This window comes from Pagrus major, chromosome 5 (assembly GCF_040436345.1).
Source record: "Pagrus major chromosome 5, Pma_NU_1.0".
NCBI lineage: Eukaryota > Metazoa > Chordata > Actinopteri > Spariformes > Sparidae > Pagrus > Pagrus major.
This window is the reverse complement of record NC_133219.1, coordinates 36,011,996-36,031,831: the sequence shown is the minus strand read 5'-3', so window position 1 is coordinate 36,031,831 and position 19,836 is coordinate 36,011,996. Positions and strand designations below refer to the sequence as shown.

Sequence of the window (19,836 nt, the reverse complement as noted above, 5' to 3'; positions counted from 1 at the left end):
AAAGTTTTGGTTACTTTGATTTGAAATGCAATTGTGAGGAAAATAATGTAACTCAAAGTTTTTAGAGCAGATATTGTGTTAAGGAACAGTAATTCATTAACAAATCATCATTTTGTTATCATGCAACCCAGATCTGGAATATTATTCCAGATTCCATATTATTCATATGATCACTGTTAAGTCAACGCTAAAAACGTTCTTATTTTTCTCCGCCTACTCAGACCAGTAAAGGCTAAAAACAGTGACCCTCTTAGCTTAGCTTTTAAATTGCTTTTATATTTGATGTGTTTAGTGTCTAATCTTTTTCATTTTTGCTGTATTTTTTAAAAATGTAAAGCACATTGAATTGCTTTGATGTATAAAATGTGCTATACAAATAAAATTGCCTTGCCTAATTCTTCTCCACCTGGGTGAGAAAAGGACATGAACGTGAAAATATTGACAGAGTTCAACTTCAATCCTGTATGTATGGTCTTACCATTTACCACCAGATGGCAACATAGCTATGTCTTCTATAGCCAGTTGCTTGATCCACAGGAGTGCAGTTTTTGACACAGGTGGCCAGACCAGGTGGGTCACAGCTCACTGGACCATCGCAAAAAAAATCCTCTGATTTAGAAGATATCCTTCCATATTTATACTGCATAACAATGACCTGGGCACTGGTGAAATGCATAGTTGGGTGTCATATTTGGGACACAAGATGACTGTTAAAAAAATCTAGTAAACACAGGAAATTAATACATAAATCAGAAATCAGGCAAAGTAATCAAATAAATATGTGTTGACCTCTGTGTGAGATTGCCTAACCCACACTGTTCTCACATTACTTGTTTTGATCTCTGTGTTTTAATTGATAACCCCTTGCCATACTGACAGATACCATCAAGACTAAAATTATCATTCCTCATGGATGCAGGACACCAACGTTTCGCTTTTCTATAGCACTCTCTGTGTCTCCCCCTTCTTCCACCTCTCTCCACTGAATGTAAAGAGTGTGTGTGCTCTGAGAATAGCCTATATAGCCCTGGTATGTGCCTGACAAAGGAAAGAGGGAAGAGAAGAAGGGAAGGGTGGTGATGGGAGGGTGGGATGCAGAGCAGAGAGGATGGAAAGTTGGTGAGTGGCAGGTGCTATTGTGGCCTAAGTGCAGGAGCCCACAACAACAAGGTCAAAGGTCAAAGTGAAGTTGAAAGGTCAGCCTGAACTCCCAGGAAGCCCACCCAGTGAGAGATATAGATAAGGGGGGTCAGAGAGTGCAATGGGCTCCAGGATATATCAGACGGAAAGAAGGTACATAAAGAGGATTAAAAACAAGACGTAGGTCAAATGAATAATAAAAACCCCATTCAGGTGACCCAAAAAAAGAATGGATCAAGATCCATTAGAGACAGATGATGCAGACTAAAAAAGGAGAACATCTGGAAAGGAAAATTAAAGCAAGTGATAGAACAGGAAGGAAAGGCCATGATGGGTGAAGATGAAGACGTGAGAGGTATAGAGAAGCAGTGGTATGTGGCTAATTGCAAGATGCATTTGAATGCAAGAGAGGGCACACACGTTTGATAACGCCCCAAGAAAATCATGTGGGAGGTTCCCTCCTGTAGATGTTGGACTTGATACTGAATGAACAAATTAGCTGTGTCTTTGGTGAATAAAGCTTGTTGGCCAAAGTTTCCTGTTGGGGCCTTCCATTGTGTTGTGTGTGGAGCTTTTTTTTTCTAAAGTTGTGTTTGGCTGAAACACACGATGCACCATGTTATTTCATTGAAGAGGCACAGGAATGCACACAGGAATGCCCCTCAGAGTGTTTGTTGACACGCATGATCATGGCTCTCAGATGTTGACAAAGACGTTTTGTTGGGGTTCACTCAGTTCACTCCCTGGAGACACTCGGGTAGCTGTGAGGCTGTCGCGCAGGATATCGCGACATTTTAGATCTGAATGTAAATTGGGGGCCCTGGTGCTCAAGGTGGCTTCGTGACCTGGGTACTTGATTTGGATCTTCAAATCAATTTCTGCTGTGTTTCGTCTCCTCTCCTTTTTTTTCTTTAAATTACAAGCCCTTCCATCTGGCTGAATGGAGAACGATCACTGGGTGTTTTTTTTTCCTCTATTCCCTTTCATCTCCATCTGGGGGACCATGAGATGTTCTTGTCCCCCCGCTTGTTGTGAGATGTGACAGCGGGGTCCATTCAGAGAGAAATTGGCTGCAATTAGTGCAATTATGCTGATTTTCACTTGTGTCCCATGCAGAACAGAGTTTTCGCTGTGCACAGAGACATCCCCGGAAAACTGCTGCAAAACAAAAACCCATCAATCAACAAAGGCCTTGAATGAAAGGCTCAACTGCAGATAATACCGGGCACATTCCATAATGACAGCGTTTAGTCAGCTGTGACCTGTGCTGCGATGGGGGGCATGACATGTAGAGCTTCACTGATTAAGAGGAAATATGCAGGAGAGCCAAGGGCAGAAGGCCTACATGGCAGCGGTGGACATGTATCTCAGTCAGACAGTAAGGTTATCTGGGAAGTACTGTTACAGTATGACATTGTTAACACACCTGAGTTCAGCTCATTTCGAGAGATTTGTTATCAAATTACCGGCGTTTTAACAAGATATATTCTAAGCAATCCACGCTATTCAACAAAAATCATGACAATCAAAACAACAAAAGGATCGCTGATAAACGGATAAAGTGTAAAGAAGGTTGGGTGCTTTATGTTATTTTTCTGAATATATAATCGTTTTTTTTATGTCTGTGGCTGTTTTCCATTGGATGATGACTGAGGTGGAGGTCATAGTTTACCCAACTTTACATTGGTATGTCTATGTCAATACTGCCCAGGAGACTGACAAGGCTTGCATTCAACAGCAGATTTCAAGGTGTAGGAAGGGGGAGCAGTATCCAAAATGTAATGCATCCATTTGTTAACTGGTGGACTTTTTAAAGGTAAATCTAAAACACAACGTAAACACCACTGGCATTCATCTACTGCTGTTTGTATCAGCTATCAAAACACGACACACTTACAAACACTGAAATCTGTGTCCCTCACTGAAAAGTTGCACAATTGCCGACAGTTAGAAAACTGCTGTCTCAGTAAAAAAAAAGAAGAAAAAAAAGACTCCTCTTGAAGGCAATATAGACCCAATTCCTCTGGCATTGTCTCATGGTCTACAAACAAAATGAAGACGTACTCTAATCACCTAAATTCTCTACACATTTTCAAGATGTTTCAAAGCAAACGACACATTCTTAAAAGTGCAGCATGTTACACGAGGTTAAACCAAATATTTCATCATCTCAACGTGTTAAAAAGAGAAAAAGAAGATGACTGGCTGCTCTATGTGACACAATGCAGTCAAAAAATTGTGTGGAGTGCACTTGGAAAAGGCGAATAGATTACCAGAGGCTATCCAGGCACTCCAAACAATAAAAAGTATCAAAAGGAAGGAAATATTTCTCGTTTTGATACTTTTTTCTTTTTTGGAGTGCCTGGATTGCCTCTGGTCATTATTATTTATGATAAAAAATGTGTTCGATCTTGACTGTGTTCTCTTCCTTGTACTTGTTATATCTCATATCTGGCGTTATGAATAAAGTTGAGGTTAAACAGGGTCAGGGTGAAACATGTGGTCTGGGTTATAGACCCAGTGGTGTTGTAACTTTTGAGTTCGGTTATTTCATAAAGCTTAATTTGCTATGAAAGTAGCCACATAGAACTATTGACTTCAAAATACAGGCAACACACTGTCCATCTCTTTTGTAAATTGAGAATTATGACAATGAAAATAAATAATAATTCTTAAATATTGGGTCAGTAGGATAACTTAAAGCTAGTTTCCGTTGTCAGTATATATCATTCTTCATTTAAGCCAAGGGGCCCTCCTGGAGGAAGCCCTTGAAGGTGGCCCCTGCGTGGCTCCCTGGCCGCCAGTTTGACCCCCCCCTCGTGCTGTGTCTGGCGTCCGGGCGGTCAGCGGTGGATCCGAGAAAGAGTGTCTTTAAGACCCAGCGGAGCTCGGCAGGGAAACCCCGCGGCTTTAGTTGTTTCTACTCTCCAGAGTGTCAGCTAGTTATTTGTGGGGAGGCGCTGTAGCCATTTCGCCACATGAAAGCCCGATGAGCTGAACGACCGACATCCGAGTTGTTCGTGGAGAAGAGGAATCAGCTTTGAGGAGCTCCGCGCGCACACAGGCGTACACGAACTCGCGCGCAAAGACGCACGGCGCGCAGACACGTACACTTCCTCCTCCTCCGCGGTGGAAAAAAGAGAGAGAGAGGAACAGGGAGAGGGCACACGAAACGCAAACTTCCAACTCTCCCATGTGGAAAGCAGAGGTTTGAGGATAAGGTATATATTTACCCCTTCGGAGCTCCGTTCCTTCCCCCCTCTCTCCCTCTCTTTCTCTCCCTCTCTCAGTGTTTTTGCCGGGATAGTTGTGTTTCTATGAGAGTCTTGCTCCGCGACAAGAGAAGTTTGGTTGTTTGCCTGTCGGCTGAGGAGGAGGAGGAGGAGAAGAGTCGGGTTAAAAGTGGGGGAAGATGGTCCGCAACGCCGCTTGGAGAAGAAGCTTGCTGTGCGTCCTGGCGCTCAGTCTCGGCTTTGCGTCCCCGCCGTGCAACGCTCGGATTTACACCAACCACTGGGCAGTCAGGATAGGCGGTGGACCCGATGTGGCCGAGCGGATAGCAGAAAAATATGGCTATAGGAACATGGGACAGGTAGGTCACTCATTGCTCTCTCAAAAGTTGCCTCTTATTGTTTTGTCTCCTTTGTCGTCTTGTTTTTGTCAACTCTTAAAAGTGAGCCATGCCATGGTGGTTAATATTCCTTTACCACTAGACAAACGATACGGGGTCAAACGCCAAAGGTTTGAAGTCCAAACCCAAGCCATGAACCTTCTCTAAGGAGCTCAGTCCTTCTTCCTGTAGCTCGCTGTCAAGGAGAAAGAAGTGTGATGTACAGGGAACAAAATAAAGAAGAGCAAAGCAGGATGGCACAACAGGTGCCTGCTCGCTGGGTTTCCGCGGATCATGTTCAGTCTGCAGGCTGGAGCCACAGGGAGCTCACTATCAGCCTCACAGCCTCAGCAGTCTCATGTGCTTTGGTCCATTTGACACACAAGTGAGACAGTTAGTGCTGTTTGGTTTATGGTCTTGGGACTGACATCAAAAGGTCCACAGTCAAACTGATTCTCATGTAGTATTTGTGTCATTTAAAAGGATTATTTTAATTCAGAACCTCCCCTGTACTTCCCTAGTTTACTCGACAACATGAACATTTTCACTGAAAAACTTGCCAACATTTTTTTGACATTACATGTAGTGAGAGTCGGAGATTTGAGTCTTGCACCAAAGCGAAGTATTCCCAGTGAGTGTAATCTGGACTCAGTTCCCGAGTAGGTCAACTGCTATAAAACACTACTGCTGAGCTCTGTTTACATGTGCGAGGAAGTCTTTAGGAGATGCTCCCATAGTTTTTGTCAGTGTTGTCAAGGGGTAAATCTGTGTTTCTGCAGGGCTTCTTAAGTAATGATGAAGCACAGCTACCAGAGAAGATGTAAAAAGGAAGCATGTCATAATTCACCAGAAAAATCCGAGCCATTATTTTACAGCTTGCATTTTTAAATCCGGAAGCATAAATACAAGCTTCTACAGTGTAAGACCCCAGAATTTTCATTAGAGCTGGTACTTAATGCCAAATATGGGGACCAGCGCTTAGCAAGGTCTAGAATAAATCCCAAACCACAGCTGTAAGAGGTATACATAAGGCGGAGGTTTGAGATTTGTCTGACTCTTCACATGATGTCATTTTGATGATCAACACAAGTCTGCACAGGTCCAGGAGGACGGCTTTAATTGGTCACTTGAAGATGTGTTTTGACAAAGTTTAAAGAGAAATCCTGTGTCCTTCGCGGACAAAAGAAATACGCCACACAAACGTGGACCCCACACATACTCCAGAGTATCGTGACCAAAATACGTGGGCAGTTCAAGTCTACACTTGCCAGCACTCAACGCGAAGACGGCGTGGAACAGAGGGGGGCATTCTGACAGGTTGTTGTGGGGTAGCCTAGTCAACAGCTATTGAACCCCCCCCTCCCACTCCCTCCTCGCCTTATCCAGCCCGCCCACCCACTATACTCCCCAGAGAGCAGGCCTTAATGGCCTCGTTTATCCCCTCTCTTTGACGGGAACTAATGCGTGGAGTCCTCCCCCCCTTTCCATACCAGCCCCCAATAGGAATTCCCCTGTGGAGTGCAGTGTCGCCCCCAACCCCCACCATTCGCCCTAATTTCCATCTCAATATGGAGCGTTCATTGGACTTTGACACCTCATAGACAAGAGTTTTACTTCACTTCCTGGTTTTGGGGTCAGCTGAAAGCCTCTCCCATGGGAGCGATAACAGCACACTCTGATTTCCTAATGTGAACTTTGACTTCCCCCATCATCAACCCCCTGCCTTTTATATCAGTGCAACACTTATGTATCTGGAGAATTAAACTAAACTCATCAAGTGAGATGACCTAACGGCATTTTTTCACGGTTTGATGCTGCTGTAGATTGCCAAGAGTTACAGTACAAGTGTTTTTAATTAAATGTACGTAGACTTTTCAGAAGAATTTGACTGTGATGAATTATTTGGGGATATGACGGCTAAACGGAAGAGGTTTTAAGTTGTGAAAGGAAGCAAAGTAGTTAAAGAGAAAAAAAGGGGGGATGGGTAGGGAAAACATGTGACAGAGAGACAATATAGTCTTCCTGACAGGGGTGGAAAGAGGAGTACAGACAAAGATAACTGCACACTGGGAGATGGAAGGAGGACGGAGTGAGAGAAGGGACGATAGATGGATGGATGGATGAAAAGAGTTGGCATGGAGTGAGAGAGCACCTCGTTGGGGAATTCTGGGTAATCCTCTTAACCATGGAGCCCCCTTCCCAGACTAAGACACTGGTCCAAATTGAGTCAAAATCAGCTGACAAGGTCCTAGATGGGGATATCTGTTCAAACTGGTGTTTCTGAAGAGATGGGGGAGGATTTAGAGAGGGAGGGTGATGATCGGAAGCCAGACGGTAACAAGTTATGAGCAGGTTGTACTGATGCATCAGTCCCTTAAGGCATCAGGCAAACAGGGTGTTGTTGTTGGAAGTGTTTTGCATGCTTAAGTAAGCTAACAAGAGTTACATTCATGCTTTACAGATACCTTCCTGATGCTGATAATTTTGATCAGAGCCAGTCATCCAGTCTCTGCGATGCGAGTACAACAACCAGTTATTCCTTTATTATTGCACCTTTTGGTTTCTTGATTATGCCTGAGTTAATGATTTTAATTCTTATTCTGGTCCACTTGCTGTAAGGGTTACGAGGTTAGGGGGATATGGATGAATGTTAATGTTGATTATTCTGTGGTGTGACACTGCTGAACATCGTAGAACAGAATAAAGAAAATCACCTGCACATATCTATCCACGTTTGTCTGCAAATGAAAATAAGTGAAATAAATCTCAGCATTATTCCTGATGTAACATCAAAAATGTGGCTGTAATATGACGACAGATTCTGCACCACGTAGAAAGAAGTTTGAAAACACGTATTTTGTCATTCTCTTCACTCTTCTGGAGACACACAGGATTTTTATTTTGCGATGGCAGAATTTTGCTGTGTGTGAGGGCTCTCATCTTTTTATGTGAAGCCAGTTGTCCGTTGTTAAATGTCGACAGCAAACATGTATATGAACCACACGTATTCAGCTTATGTGAGCTATGACACACTCAGAATAATTTCCATGGCAAAGGTCTTATCGCCTTTTAGCAAAAACAGAAAGTCTGTGATGCAAGACTTCATGAATCACTGAAGTGAGTGTGGTTTCGCTTCACAAATATGTTTCGACATTTCCCAGTAACTGTAGGTTATGTCGGAGTTGTGATTCTCTATGCGGGTTATTTAATCACAACAGTACACAAGAAACAGGTTAACAAGTTTGCATATCGAATGTGAGAGTACCAGCTGAAGAGTGTTAACGGTATGATAAAGGTTGTTAATGTGAAAAAGTCACACTGAAATGTGTGATTTTTGAAAAAAGACAGACTGTAGATGGATTCAAACATTGCAATGCAGCAGAAGTTTAGACCTGGGCTTCAGTTTTTTTTTTTTTAATTCTCTGTGTGTAGAGCTTTTCCAGCAGCTCCCCTTTTTCAGACACTCCTAGAGGGAAGGTTGGCCTGCTTAATGGCAGTGCACGATGTTGGGTAGATTAAATAGGCAGTGGAAAGCACGATATGTTGAGACCTGTTTACACTATGAGAAGCATCCAAAGTGGTAGCCGCCTATTATGGAAGCGCATTTCGTTAGTATGTAGAATGCTTTTTAATCTGGTTACCCAAGACCTCTGATGTGTGCTGCGTGTTTAGCTAATGTTTAGTGTTTGCTGAAAGATGATCCAGCTAGGGCTATTGGCACTGTCTTGTTTCTTATCCTATCAGTCTGGGAGTTGCAGAATGTGTGTATATGCATGAGCATTGAGCTGAAAGCTGATCTAATGGGCTCTGTGGTGGTGGAGCTCAGCCATGGATCACTGACGCACCATAGGACCCTTGGCAGCCATGACAGTCATCCGAGGGATTGTTTGGTCTTTATCAATTATTAAAACTAATCACCGTCCAGCAGCTTGCCGTCTGTCTGTCATTGTCTGTGTGTGGATCATCTGGCCTCCTCATCTCTCATCACTCAAAGTCATTGTCTGTTTGTGCGTGTCTGTACATTTGTCTGACTTTCAGCCTGTCTCTTTTTTGTCTTTCTGTTTCTCTCTTTGTCTACCTGACTCATCTACCCATCTCACCTTTTAGTCCATGTCCCTTTCTCTTTTTCTCTGAGCGTTGTAAAGTGTTCAACAAAACTTTTGATGTAAACGTAACAGCGTAGAAAAGTTGTCACTTTACTGCTTTAAAGAATAAAATTTTACTTTTTATACTACACAAATGAGCTTATGGTGAGATAGAAAGAGTTATGGAATGAATTAATACTTTCTTAAGTCTGTATTTGTGTTTTGCAGATTGGGGATCTCAAAGACCACTATCACTTCTTCCATAGTCGGCACCATCAAGAGGTCGACTTTGTCCAGCCGTGGTCGCCATAGTTTCATCTCCATGGAGCCCAAAGTAAGCCTGTTGTACTGTTTTGTAAATTTAGTCCATGTTTTCTCTGCATTTAAATGATACTGAACACAGTTTACAAAACAGATCGTAACTCACAAATATTAGCTTTTCTGGGTACCATCAATGGATACATTTTGCTCCGTTGTCATCACTTGACCTACATGTGGAGCTCCATCTCTTGGTGAGGGCATGTGAGAGTCCTGGAAAAAGCGCGCTAGTGCACCTTGAGTTACGCTTATTTTGTCAAACTACTATTTCCATGGTATAAAATGAACTAAAACACATATAGGAGACAAGCTGGGTATTTCTGACAATATGCTGTTTTCAGGCCTGAACAATGTGTAAAATACACTTGTCACACCAACTTAGTTAACTCTGCTCTCTTGCCCTTGTTTGTTGCCGACAAGACCTGCCACAAATGGGTTTATTGCAGTGATAGTGTTTATGAGTACAGGAAAACTACTACAGTTCAGGGAAATCTCAGTTTTTCTATCATTTCATGCTGTACTGATCACAGTCCTGAACAATGCGTTGTGATAAATGAGGCCTCATTGTGCTACTTTTCTATTCCCCAAACCCAGCAACTTCAGGTTTGATGGATGAATGGATATATGTTTGAGATAAAGCATTGTTTGTATATACCTTTCCTTAAAAAAGGCAAAAATCAGCCCTGCCAACAACTTCTAATTGCTGCTTTGTTTCACTGCACAATCCCAAAGAGTTGGCACAAAAACAAGTATAGTATTGAATTAGCTGTCTTTTGCTGGTGTGTTTCTTCTTTCATTGATTTTTGTAACCATCATTGTGGGTCTACCTCACTGCCTTTATCCTGCCAGAGAGGGGCAAGGTACACAAGGGCCGCTTGGTGGACAGGGTAGTGTCCCAGAAATCAGGACTTTACCAGTTTTATAGAATCAACTAAATGGAATTCTGGGAAATCCCAGATTCCCGATTCCAAGTACATGGGGTCACAGATAAGCCCTGTCCTCCCCATGGCAGCTGATTCCCTGAAAATAACCTGCCTTATGGCCGGTGTAACCTGTTTTAACCAAAGGCACCAGGCTGTGTTTCAGAATTAAACTCTCAACCAGTGGGCAGGAATAGTGCCACAGCCTTTCAACCAGAATGATCCAGAATACATTTACCACAGCATTTGTTCATCATATTATACTACAGCCACAAGTCAGAGCATGTGAGAAAGTTTTATTTATTTATTTGTTTCTACTTCACCAACGTCATCACTGCCCTCTTAAATATAAAATACAGCTTTGCAAATCTTCTTTGTCAACTTACCAATATGTTTTTTGTCAATTTGAGTGACCTGGCCCATCAAACAAGTGTTTGACCTAAGGTACACCCTCATTCCTCCCTGGTCAGTTCTCCTTGTCATTACCTGCACCAGGTCACTAAACCCTGGCTGGGTTATTAATGAAGCCTGAACTTCACACCAGTTTCAGAACAAGTTGCTAAATCAATCTTTGGGAGCACATGGTGGAGCCTTTTTCCTTTACTGATGCGCTAAAGTGGATAGCTTCAAATGGGGTTTAAGGACAGGACCGTTTGTGGAAACGTCTCATTCTTGACATGCGAAAATGTTTTGCTCCTAGAAGTGTTTTTTTTTTCTCATATTGTATCTGGCACAAACTGTGCTTGTTGAGGTGGGTCACTTTATCAAACAGACAAGACAAAACTCCACAGATCCGGTAAAACTTAAAATTTTCCGTTCATGTCAGTTTTGAAAAATGTAGACTCTTTGGAGATTCACATTTTTTCATCCAGCAGCAATGGCTTTGTTTGTATGTGTGTGTGCGTGCGTGTGCGTGTGTGAGTGTTTGTGTGCGTGTGTTTTGAACAGTGGATTCAAGAGCATGTAAGATTTTACATGAAGTTTGTTTGTGTCTGTGCATGCACATGAATGCGTGCTGACCGCTGAGGAATGATATTGATTTATCATCAGTGATAACTAGTGATTATAAAAAGATTGAAATAGGAAGAAGGAATCATGAGCGAAACATAAAGAAAATAGAAGACAGTGACTTTCACCTTCCATTATCCACTTATCTTGTTGTCAACTATCTCTTTTTACAATTTTCTGTCCTCTCTGTACTTGTTTTTGGTCCACTCAGCTTGTTCCGTCCACCTACTGTCCTTACCTGTCATCCCTTTTCTTTCCCCCTCCCCGGCGTCCCTCTCCTTCCTCCTTTTATCACTGTTGCTTTCAGCATACTCATCTCCCTCCCTCCATCTTTGGTTCTCTTCCTCTCTCGGGCCTGACACTGTGCCATGGTGGAAGAAGGTTTGTGTCCTGATGCCAGCTGGCTGAGAGACTGAGATTTTAGAAGACTAGATCAGAGAGGAGAGGTTAAGGACAGAAAAAGGAAAAGGAGCTATTACAACAGAAGGAGAGTGAAGAGGAGCTGGAAAGAAGGGAAGAGGGGGAAGATGGATTAGAGAATCCAAATAAAGGAAAAGCGGAGTGGAGAGGAATGGAGCTGTCAGTGTTTTCCCCAGACTGGCTTTGGTTTCAGCGTAATCTGCGGACCTGTCTGTGGGTTTGGGATCCACATGACAACTACTTTGGCACCAGCACAGTCTGGCATACTGCTAATGATGTTTTGCAATCAGGTTTTGTAATAATGACAGCCGTGTGTGTTTGTGTGTGAGTGAGTCAGATGGGTGTAGCGGTGCCATGAAAGGCGCACCCTGCCATCCACAGTACTCATTGGCACGCATGTTACCATGGTGATGCAGTGCAGCACAGATTACCGCTTTATGGCATCTGCCTAACTGCAGTGTCACTTGCCTCTCAGGTCAAAGACCACTTATTCTTCGAGGCTGTTAAATGACTCATCCAAGGCCATTGGCCTAGAGAGAACGTGTCTTCACGATGGCTGCACGTCTCTAACTGAACCCATTATTTGTTTATTATTGATGTTCAATCAGTATTTCTTATACCGCCAAACTGTCTGAGTAGATAGTGAAGGTCAAACTATTTTTATAGTCTTAAGATAATAAATGAAGTTGTAATTTATCATTTAAACTAATAATCTTAACATTCCAGGACAGATATCCAATAATTATTCTCTTTAGGTATGTAATGTTCGTGTAACCAAACTAAAAAAACAATTAAATCTTAAATGTACATTTGCAGTTTGTGTTTCGCTTTCCCTTTGTGTATCACAATCCTTCTTGAACAGTTTGAGATAGACAAGGTGATGAAATATGCTGTGGCGGCAATTAAAACGGCATATACGAACCTGTTTGTTACGATATCTTCTCTTTGTGTCTTAAGCAGCATTCAGCTTGCACCTTGCACAGCTATGCTGACGTACGCCCATGACTCATTCATACTGGGAGTTCCAAGAGAATTTGGACAGCCGCAGACTTTTTTGTTGTAGCTCCAGCACTGTTATTCGTTTTTGGTGTGAAATGAGTTCAAGTACACTAAGTCTGAAATCTATTTCCAGCAATTCCAAGTTTACTATAAACAACAATTACAGTACTACAGTGGTTGCTTCTCTTTTCTTTTTTATGATGTCCTTTTGAAGTCTTTGCAGAGATTAGTAGAGAGAAACAATTTCTGAACGCCTCCGTGGCTGTCTGTCCACGGTGCTCTGTTGCAGAAGCATGGAGTTTCCAGCCGGATTCACTTATCGAGACTCTTGTTTACTTCAAGTCATTTATCCAGACATGTAGGGAAACTAAGAGCCAGGTGTGGTCTGCAGCTGAATTCTCACTGGGATACACTGAAATGCAAAATGGCTGTGACGACAAAATTAAATTACAGTGTTTTTTGGTATTTATGAGTTGCAGGCTTCTAGAAGTAATCCCACATAGGGGATATATTTGACCAGATAGTAAATCTATTTAAATGAGCTCATACACAATTATTAGAAAGTTAAACCAGTTGAAGTCTGCTCAGTATATATCATGGTTTTATTTTTTTATAATCCAACTGCCTTTAGAGCTCACTGTATTCATGAACATGTGTGGATGACAAGGACACTCGCAGCATCAAGGTGGCAACGCAGACGGAGCTTGTGTACCTGTGGGGACCTTTGAGGGAATTTGCATACGCACAGATATTATGAGACTCCACAGTGTCCCATGTACAGATTTCCATAAAGTCAGGATGCTTGTGTGACAGTCTGCCATAGAATTTGTTTTTGCCTTGAATTTGTTTAACAGATGAACCATTAGTCGACGCCCTGAGACGAACACCTACAGCTGGCCAGCACAGCACCACAGGGCTCAAACCATCTGTGAAAAGTTGTGCGACTGTGTGCTGTGTTTGGGCTGAGGCTCTGAATTGCACTTAAGAGAGCAGCAGAACTGGCTTCTTGTCCAAAGGTTGTTATGGGTGTTCTGCTACACTAGCCTTTGACCTTTTTTAAAACTCGCAGCTTCAGTTCTTTTGCCTGAAACTCGACGGCGTCGCTAAAAAAAAAACAGCAGTGAAAGTGGATCAATTTGTTCCCATTTGTTCTATTGAAGTGAACTCTTCCCCAGTTTCCCCTGGTTACTGACCCAGCCAGCAAGAGCCACCTGCAAACCCTTACACAGAGAGCAAATGAGAGAGAGAGGGAGGAAGGGGGTTGGAGTGGGAACGAGAGAGAAAGACAGCTGATCTCAGAGAAAAATGGGCATCTGCAGAGAGAGAAGAAGACCTGAAATGCAACGAAAGAGAGTAAGAAGCAGAAGAGGGAGAGAGACAGGAAAAATATCAGAGTGGGAAAGGAGAGGGAGTCGGAGAAAAGGAATAAAGGATGGTGACAGAGGTACAGGTGCTGATCAGCAGATCATTCCTCTGCTCCACCAAGCTGGAGTTAAATGAATGGAGCAGATCCAAATCGTCATGCCTCAGAGCCCGGCAGCGAATTGGCATTGAAACAAAGGCAGTGATACATGGGCAAGTTTTAGAGGCAATAATAGAGGGCAATATTGTCTTTGTTGGGAAAGGGACTGGCAGACGTGACACAATTGATGTGGATAACTGAAAGCTGTTACCAGTGAGTGATTTTTAGCAGGGACAACAAAGGATGACATTGCCCTTGATAGCTTTAGAAAAAGCTGTTGAAATTTCATTTACCTGCCTTGGGTCATCTTTCAAACGGAGGACAAAAGTGTACTTTTTGTAAAGGACGGAATGCAAAGCCTCCTGTGTAAGCAGTAGCAGTATGAAGATAAAAGGTACTGAACCAATTTAAATTCAAAAAGAAATTACTTTTTTAGACTATTAATAATGCAAGTGCAAAACACCTGTTTGGAACATTCAACAGGCAAACAGGTTAATTGGTAACAGGTGATAGTATCAGGATTGGATATGAAAAGAGCATCCTTCAAAGGCTCAGTAGTTCACAAGCAAGGATGAGGCGAGGTTCATCGCTTTGTGAAACACATGATGTATAAAGGATATTACTCGGACTGCACGGGCTCGGGAACACTTCATAAAACACAGCTGGTTTGCAAATGATTTCATTCGGTTTTTATTTACATTTCAGACAGCGACTCAATTCTTTTGGATGCTGTCTTGTATTATTATTTGACTATGCTCTTTTTGAACACGTTCTACTGTGTTGCTAGAAAAATCAATAAAAGTAAATTATCAGCCCCTCTGAGAGCAGAGGCTGAGTTGTTTATATATATAAACACCAGCAGAGTTGTTTGGACAGCATGATATTAATGTCGGCACTGCAGCATCGCCCACATTCCCAGTGAAACCTCTGACATAGGCCTATTTATTTTTCCTTTACCTTTATACTCATATTGATATTATTGGTCAGTGGTTTTAATAATGTTCTTTTGCCTGAAGAAGTTTTCCTCTCCTCTTCTGAAACAGAAAATGTGCAGTTGTGAGAACGAGAGATGTGGAAATGAGGACATTGATGGTCAAACTACTGAAGACAGCATCTTTCTGGTCTACAGATTTAAAATCTAACTTTTTATCTATCTTTTTATTAATGGAACTCAAAAGTTTTCAGTCCCTAGACCTTTGAAAGTAATCAGATGTAAAACCTGAAAAAAAGAATAATTTTTTGGTTGAACAATTAACTTTTCAGAGAGTGGCACTAGAGTGTCACTGAAGGTGAGATCAGGCAGAACACCATCATCTGGACTAAACTGCATGAGGTAGATAAACTCTGTAATGTTTCTGCTGCAGATAAAACAAATGCATTTGAAGTGCTTTATGACCCTTTCTTATTCACAACACCAAATCATAATGGAGGATATGAAGTATACAGCAATAATAAAACCTGACGATCCAGTGATCCAAATCTGTTCACTAGGGCTGACCCAAATGCCAGTTGTAGTGGGTGTTGGACTGCGCCAGGGTTGTCACTTGTCTCCGATCCTGTTTGTGATATTCATGGACAAATCTCAAGGCGCAGCGGTGGTGAGGAGAGTGTCTAGTTTGGGAACCTCAGAATTGTGTCTCAGCTTTTTGCCGATGACATGGTTACCCTGGCTTCTTCTGTCGGTGACTTCCAGCAGGCACTGGGGCGGTTTGCCGCTGAGCGTGAAGCGGTTGGGGTGACAGTCAGCACCTCCAAGTCTGAGGCCATGGTCCCCTGCCAGAAAATGGTAGATTGCCCCCTCGGTTTGAGGGGAGAGCTCCTGCCCCAAACGCAGGAGATGAAGTATCTCGGGATCTTGTCCACGAGTGACGGGAAATTAGTGTGTGAGATGGAATAGCGGTGCAGTGACAGTTAGTATTGCGAGCATTGCGCCAGACCATCATGGTGAAGAAGGAGCCAAGTCGGAAAGTGAAGCTTTGGATTTACCAGTTGATCTACATTACAACCCTGGACGAGCCCCCAATTATGTTACGAACCCCCCCCCCCCCCCCCATTTAAGTGAGGTCCAACACAAGATAAACCAACAAGTTATAGTTTAAAGAAAGATACATTTATTAAATAATCAGCAAACAAACAAATTAATTGATGGGCCGGCCAAAATAAACAAAAGAAGAGCAGCCACCCAGACCAACCCACCTGGGCCGCCAGATCTGGGGGCTAACCCTCTACCCTACAAAAGGAACGACTAAACCTACTTGAAATAAAGCCGCAAAAACTAGACTGCTGTACCCATCAGATAAACAACAAGCACAAAACAAAGAAACAAAATACCCGGCTGACTGACTGCATCCCTCGTCAGCGTCAGGTGGAATGAAGTAAGAGCATGAACAAGAGAGACCAGAGCCTGGTGCCCTACCCCCTCTTATTGGATTTTACCAATCAGCCAGACTGCTATCACCTGGCAAGGCAAGAGGCCAATCACCAGCCACAGTGACACATCCTGGCCACAGAGAGGGAGCATGTAACAAACCCTCACCCTGGTCATGAGCTTTGCGTAGTTATCAAAACTTGAGGCTCATAGGTTGATGTCCTTCTGTTCATTAGGCAAGTTCAGCAAAGTGTTCTGAAATCCTTTAAATTCTTGGGTCTTGTCAGAGACATCTGAGGTGAACTACACACTAATTGGAATCCAGCTTAGGCAAAAAAGTTTCTTTTTTTGCTATCTGTAAAGTCTTTGCTCTATCTTGTCAGCCTGTAGAAGCATTAATGGTTGAGAGGATTGGTGGCGAGATGAGAGTCAGTGATGCATTCATCGTCAGACTCTAGGAATTACCAAGTTAAGGACGAGAGCAGTTAAGAGTTACACTGCTGATCAAGATTTCAGTTGAAGCTATGCTAATATATGCAAATTGCAATGATACACCAGTGGTTTTGCACAGACACACGCATGCACAATTCCTGATGACAGTGTTGTTTTGAGGCTAATGGCGTGTGTAAACGGTTGCTTTGAAGTTGATGGTCCTGACAGAACTTGGAGTGAAATGAGCTGAGACCTCAGCAGACGGAGGAGCACCAGGCTAAAACAAAATATCTCACATGGATTTTTACCCTTTACCATTTGCCGTTTCTCTTTCTCCCATATCTTGCTCTCTTAAAAGTGAGGTCTACGCTCTTGAGTTATTAAATTACGTCACCTGCAAAATCGTTTTTTTCCTCTCCCTCCTTTCACGATCTATAAAGGGCTGCATACTTGAGTTATTAAATCAATGTTATTTATAAAATCAATCTTCTTATCCTCAGTTGCTGTCTTTTAGTCTCGTTCTCTGTTTGTTTTCATTTCTCTCCTCTTGCAGCTTGGTCTTTTTTTATTGACCCTCCTGGGACTTGTTCTCTTCAGCTCTTTATCACCTCCCCTTCTCTCGTCTTATCTTGTCTCGTTGCCTCCCTCTCCAACTCTCTGGAGAGCCTGGCAGATTGTTTCAGTGCATGAGACCAGATAATCACTCTGCAGTCATTTTCTGTCAGCTTTTCTCTCTTCTCCTCTCCTCTCTGTCTGCTGTAGCCTGTATTGATGTGGAGAAATGCTTCGTCTTTGCAGTTGGAGTGGACATTGTTCACCAAAGCCTCAGACTTCTTGATCTAGCAAACCGAGCAACAAAACAAAAACACTTATTCTGTGTGAAATTATTCTATTGATTATCTGTTATGCACAGAGTGTCTTTGTCTGTACATCGTGCATACAGCTTGACACTTTTAGTTCACAGTAAGATGGTTTGGCGATCATTTCAGGAGGGTTGCACACTTTGCAAAAATAAGCAGTAGCTCAACAACATTTCATCTGTACATGCTCTATTCCTAGAGTAAATTAAAAGGATCTTTATGTAGTCTGTGTAAGCTACAATTAATAAAAATGCTACATGTTAATATATTACAGAAATATTTACATCTCTGAATCTCTCTGCCAGTTGTATTTTAGTTTTGTGTTGTCATCAGTGCTGGTACGTGAAAACTTCTTATGGAGTCTTTTCAGACAGATGAAAGTCTGCGGGGCTTCAGCTAGACTAAACACAAGATTTCAGGGTTGTAAAAAGAGGTGACCAGGGCCAAGCAAGTGGGTCCAGCCCTCCTAATTCAGATCCAACAATGCTGATTTTGAAATCGGAAAAATTCCGTCTGAAAGTGGAGTGAGACTCCTGCCAAGGAATGCCTCGCGCCTTGAAGCAAGCCCATAACATTTGAGAGATTGATGTTACCTGAGAGACATTTATGTCTTTGGAGCATATGTGTGTGTATTAGTCTGTCCATTTTGCAGACAGGGAGAAATGAACTGATGAAGAGAAAAAAAATGTGTCTACTGTAAAAACTGTTATAGGCCAACACTAAAATGATTAGATTGTGCAACTTTTAGATGGCTAAACGGATACCTTATGAATGATATATCAAGATTCTGGTGATGCCTCTTAATGTCTTTTAAAAAATGTAGTTGCCTTATTTTGTTTAACTTTGCCACATTTAAACGAGGGCTGCAACTATTGTCGTTTACATCTTAGATTAATCTGCTGATTATTTTCACGATTAATCATTTAGTCTATTAATGTCAAAAAATTGAGACAAAAGCTCATAACAAGTGCCCAGAGCTCAAAGTGACATCTTCAAATAGCTTCTTTGTTGAATCAACTGTCAACTTCATTTGCTGTCATAAATGACTAGAACCAGCAAATGTTTGAGGTTTTTGTTTGAAAAATCTTTGAAACGATTAAGCCATGATAAAAAATAGTTTGCGATGAATTTTCTTTCAATCAGTTAATCAACTAATCACTGCGGCTCTAATTTAAAATGGGGAGAGTTCAAGAAAAAAAAGTGCTGACGTTCTTTACAGATTATCCATATCACTGAAATGACTTTATGGCTGAAAATGAAAAATGTTTTTTTCCTTGTAATACAAAGTTTAAAAATGTCATCCGGGCTCATGGGCTTACCCACAGCATCAATTCAGTGCTTCTCTGCTGCTTTCTATTTTCTTGTCTGTCTGTGATGGTCAGGCGCGATGGTATACAAACTATTTATATTTTCCCGAGGTGGTCTGTAGTCATGCGTGAGAGAGTTCATCACTTAAGGCAAAGAGGAGGAATTTTAAAGGGTGAAATTCCACCTGTTGACTGATTGTACTATGAGTGAAGTAATATTACTACTGTGTGATATTATTGGATCCCTTACTCAGTTTCTGCTGTCTCCTGTCTGTGCTTGTGTGTTTCAGGTGGAGTGGATACAGCAGCAGGTGGTGAAGAGGAGGATCAAGAGGGATTACAAGCCAGTCCTGCCCCTTTCTCTGTCAAGCCCCGCCCAAAGCAGCCCTGCCCAGAACAACATATTCTATAATGACGCCAAGTGGAGCAGTATGTGGTACATTGTGAGTACACTGTATATCCAGACCAGAAAATCTTTCTCTGTTTCATCACAAGTTCCCAGAGCAATAGAGCCCAATATAGTATATATAGTTTAGTCTCATCTATGCCGTGTTCATCTATTCTTCTCAGAGAATTGTGCACTGTGTTATTTGCCCAGATTTATCCAGTTTGTGGGTCAAAGGTCAGCTGAGGTTGTGGCATGATCCTGATTACTGCAGGGTCAGTGGAGCTGAGGGATTTGTGTGTGTGTTTTTACTGAATGAAAGAATAGAAGAGCCATAGTGATGAAATCTTTGCCTTTCCTCAATTTGCAAAGAGATCATTTAGGGTCATGGTAAGAAGACATTTCTACGTTTATTCAGAAACACTTGTTACAGGAAAGTCCACAGAGGTAGAAATACACGACTTTGCGTTCCTGTATTTCGAAATTGTTTCTCTGTGATGGGCAGTGTCCTGCATGCACTCG

At 42.2% G+C, this 19,836-nt stretch overlaps 1 protein-coding gene across 1 annotated transcript in view; it reads left to right on the top strand.

Annotated features, from left to right (window-relative positions):
• The first annotated feature begins 4,120 nt into the window (after window positions 1–4,120).
• Window positions 4,121–19,836, top strand: part of pcsk5b (proprotein convertase subtilisin/kexin type 5b) — a 55,537-nt gene continuing 39,821 nt past the window's right edge. The window contains 4 exon segments of the mRNA XM_073465509.1: window positions 4,121–4,732; window positions 9,064–9,105; window positions 9,107–9,169; window positions 19,220–19,372. Coding sequence (XP_073321610.1) covers window positions 4,553–4,732; window positions 9,064–9,105; window positions 9,107–9,169; window positions 19,220–19,372 — 438 coding nt within the window. The 5' untranslated portion in view covers window positions 4,121–4,552.